The sequence below is a fragment of the Anarrhichthys ocellatus genome, unplaced genomic scaffold, assembly GCF_004355925.1.
Source record: "Anarrhichthys ocellatus isolate YVR2014 unplaced genomic scaffold, GSC_Weel_1.0 scaffold10, whole genome shotgun sequence".
Classification (NCBI taxonomy): domain Eukaryota; kingdom Metazoa; phylum Chordata; class Actinopteri; order Perciformes; family Anarhichadidae; genus Anarrhichthys; species Anarrhichthys ocellatus.
In genome coordinates this window covers 2,482,603-2,484,383 of record NW_022280040.1, presented here as the reverse complement: position 1 = coordinate 2,484,383, position 1,781 = coordinate 2,482,603, and the positions used below count along the sequence as shown (strand labels likewise).

Here is a 1,781-nt window from a genome sequence, read left to right as displayed (position 1 = left end):
GTGTGTGTGTGTGTGTGTGTGTGTGTGTGTGTGTGTGTGTGTGTGTGGGGCAGGTGTGTGCTGAAGATGGACCACCATTGTCCCTGGTATGTAAGACCTGTTAAACAGAGAGATATACCGTACTTTGTGACATCTCACAATTTTTGATTTTAGCTCATGCCAAGCATATTTGCAACATGGCCATCAAGCTGTTTAAAATCCCTTTACTTTCACTTTTCTGGTCTTGTTAAGGTGGCAAAACATACCGTATTACGAGTCTTAGACGAACCATATACAAGAAGGCCACAGAGCCTTCTACTCTGGTTGTTATATCAAAAAAAATTGAAAGTTCAGGTTGATAAGATTTCTACCCGGAGGAAGCGATGTCAAACCCCGACCTGTCTGCATTTGTGCGTCTCTTTAGGGTGAACAACTGCGTCGGATTCTCCAACTACAAGTATTTCATCCTCTTCCTGGCTTACTCGCTGGTGTACTGCCTGTTCATCGCGGCCACCGTACTGCAATATTTCATAAAGTTCTGGACAGTGAGTAATGGCGCGCTGAGTGTGAATGAGGATGCAGGTTTTTGCATGTCGAAGCCCGGGCGAGCATCCTCTGAGTGGGTTGTGCGTGGTGCTGACCTCCCCTGTGCTGAGCTGTACCGCTCTGCTGTTTTCCCTGTACTCTCCCCCTCTGACCCCTCTCTGTTAGCCCCGGTTCTCACACACTGGGTCATTGTTCTCTGTCTTCTGCTCCGCTATCGGTGATCATCAGTCACACCACTTATTCAGTGGCAAACACCTCCTTCTCTCTTTTTCCTTTTTCTGTTGCTGTACCACTTTGATTTCCTCTCATCTCTTCCTCTTTCATCCTTTTCTTCTTTCAATTCTGGGTGCACTTTGTGCCTTCACCCACTCTCTGTTTTTCACCCCCCCTGACTTGTATTTGCCTACTGATTTTCCCTCCCTCCCACCTGATCTCTTCTGGTGTTGCTAACCAGTCTCGTTTCTGTTTGTACTAAAGCTTTGCCGGAAGAAATCGGCAGAGAACTGCCCAAAGGTAAACCCAGCTATGCCCCCCCCCCCCCCCCCCCCCCCCCATCGTTGCCATGTTTTTTTGTCGTGATGTGCGTGCAGTGGTGTGGCTCACGTGAGACCCCTCTCATTTCCTTTCTCGCCGTAAATATCCTCCGCGTGAACGCGTCACTGATTCGCATCTCGCTCTCCTTTTCTCCCGTCTCTTCCCCCAGAATGAGCTGCCAGACACTCAAGCCAAATTCCATGTCTTGTTTCTCTTTTTTGTGGCGGCCATGTTCTGCATCAGTATTCTGTCCCTCTTCAGCTACCACCTGTGGCTTGTCGGGAAGAACAGGTCCACTATAGGTAACAAACACATGCAACACATGCATACAACACAATTATTACTGTTTTTTTTTTTTTTTTTAAGAGGTTTCATTAGTGTTTTAGTTGTAAATTTGTGATGTTCAAGAAAATTAATTTCCACTTTTTAAAATGACAATTTGTCCCAAAGTTCCTTTCCTTTCTCATCAAGTGGAAGTTCACCTGTTGGTTGTTTAGTGGCCGGTGTGTTTGTCCTCTCTGTCCATGCGTGTGTCTGCAGAGGCGTTCAGAGCACCAGTCTTTAGGACGGGCTCGGATAAGAACGGCTTCTCTCTTGGTTTCCGGAAGAATATCGCTCAGGTCTTTGGAGACCAGAAGAAGTACTGGCTGCTGCCGATCTTCACCAGGTAAAGGAGACAAATGTAGAAGTGATCGTCATCTTGGGGGGGGGGGGGGGGGGGG

General features: G+C 47.6%; 1 protein-coding gene across 2 annotated transcripts in view; it reads left to right on the top strand.

The window, feature by feature from the left end:
• Positions 1–1,781, top strand: part of zdhhc20b (zDHHC palmitoyltransferase 20b) — a 6,346-nt gene that overhangs the window by 2,124 nt on the left and 2,441 nt on the right. Inside the window, exons 6-10 of one of the 2 annotated variants that reach the window (XM_031849874.1) lie at positions 54–86; positions 404–524; positions 1,003–1,038; positions 1,229–1,361; positions 1,600–1,726. In XM_031849874.1, the coding sequence (XP_031705734.1) occupies positions 54–86; positions 404–524; positions 1,003–1,038; positions 1,229–1,361; positions 1,600–1,726 (450 nt within the window). The remainder of the gene's footprint in view (positions 1–53; positions 87–403; positions 525–1,002; positions 1,039–1,228; positions 1,362–1,599; positions 1,727–1,781) is intronic. The other variant, XM_031849875.1, reaches the window with a different exon arrangement.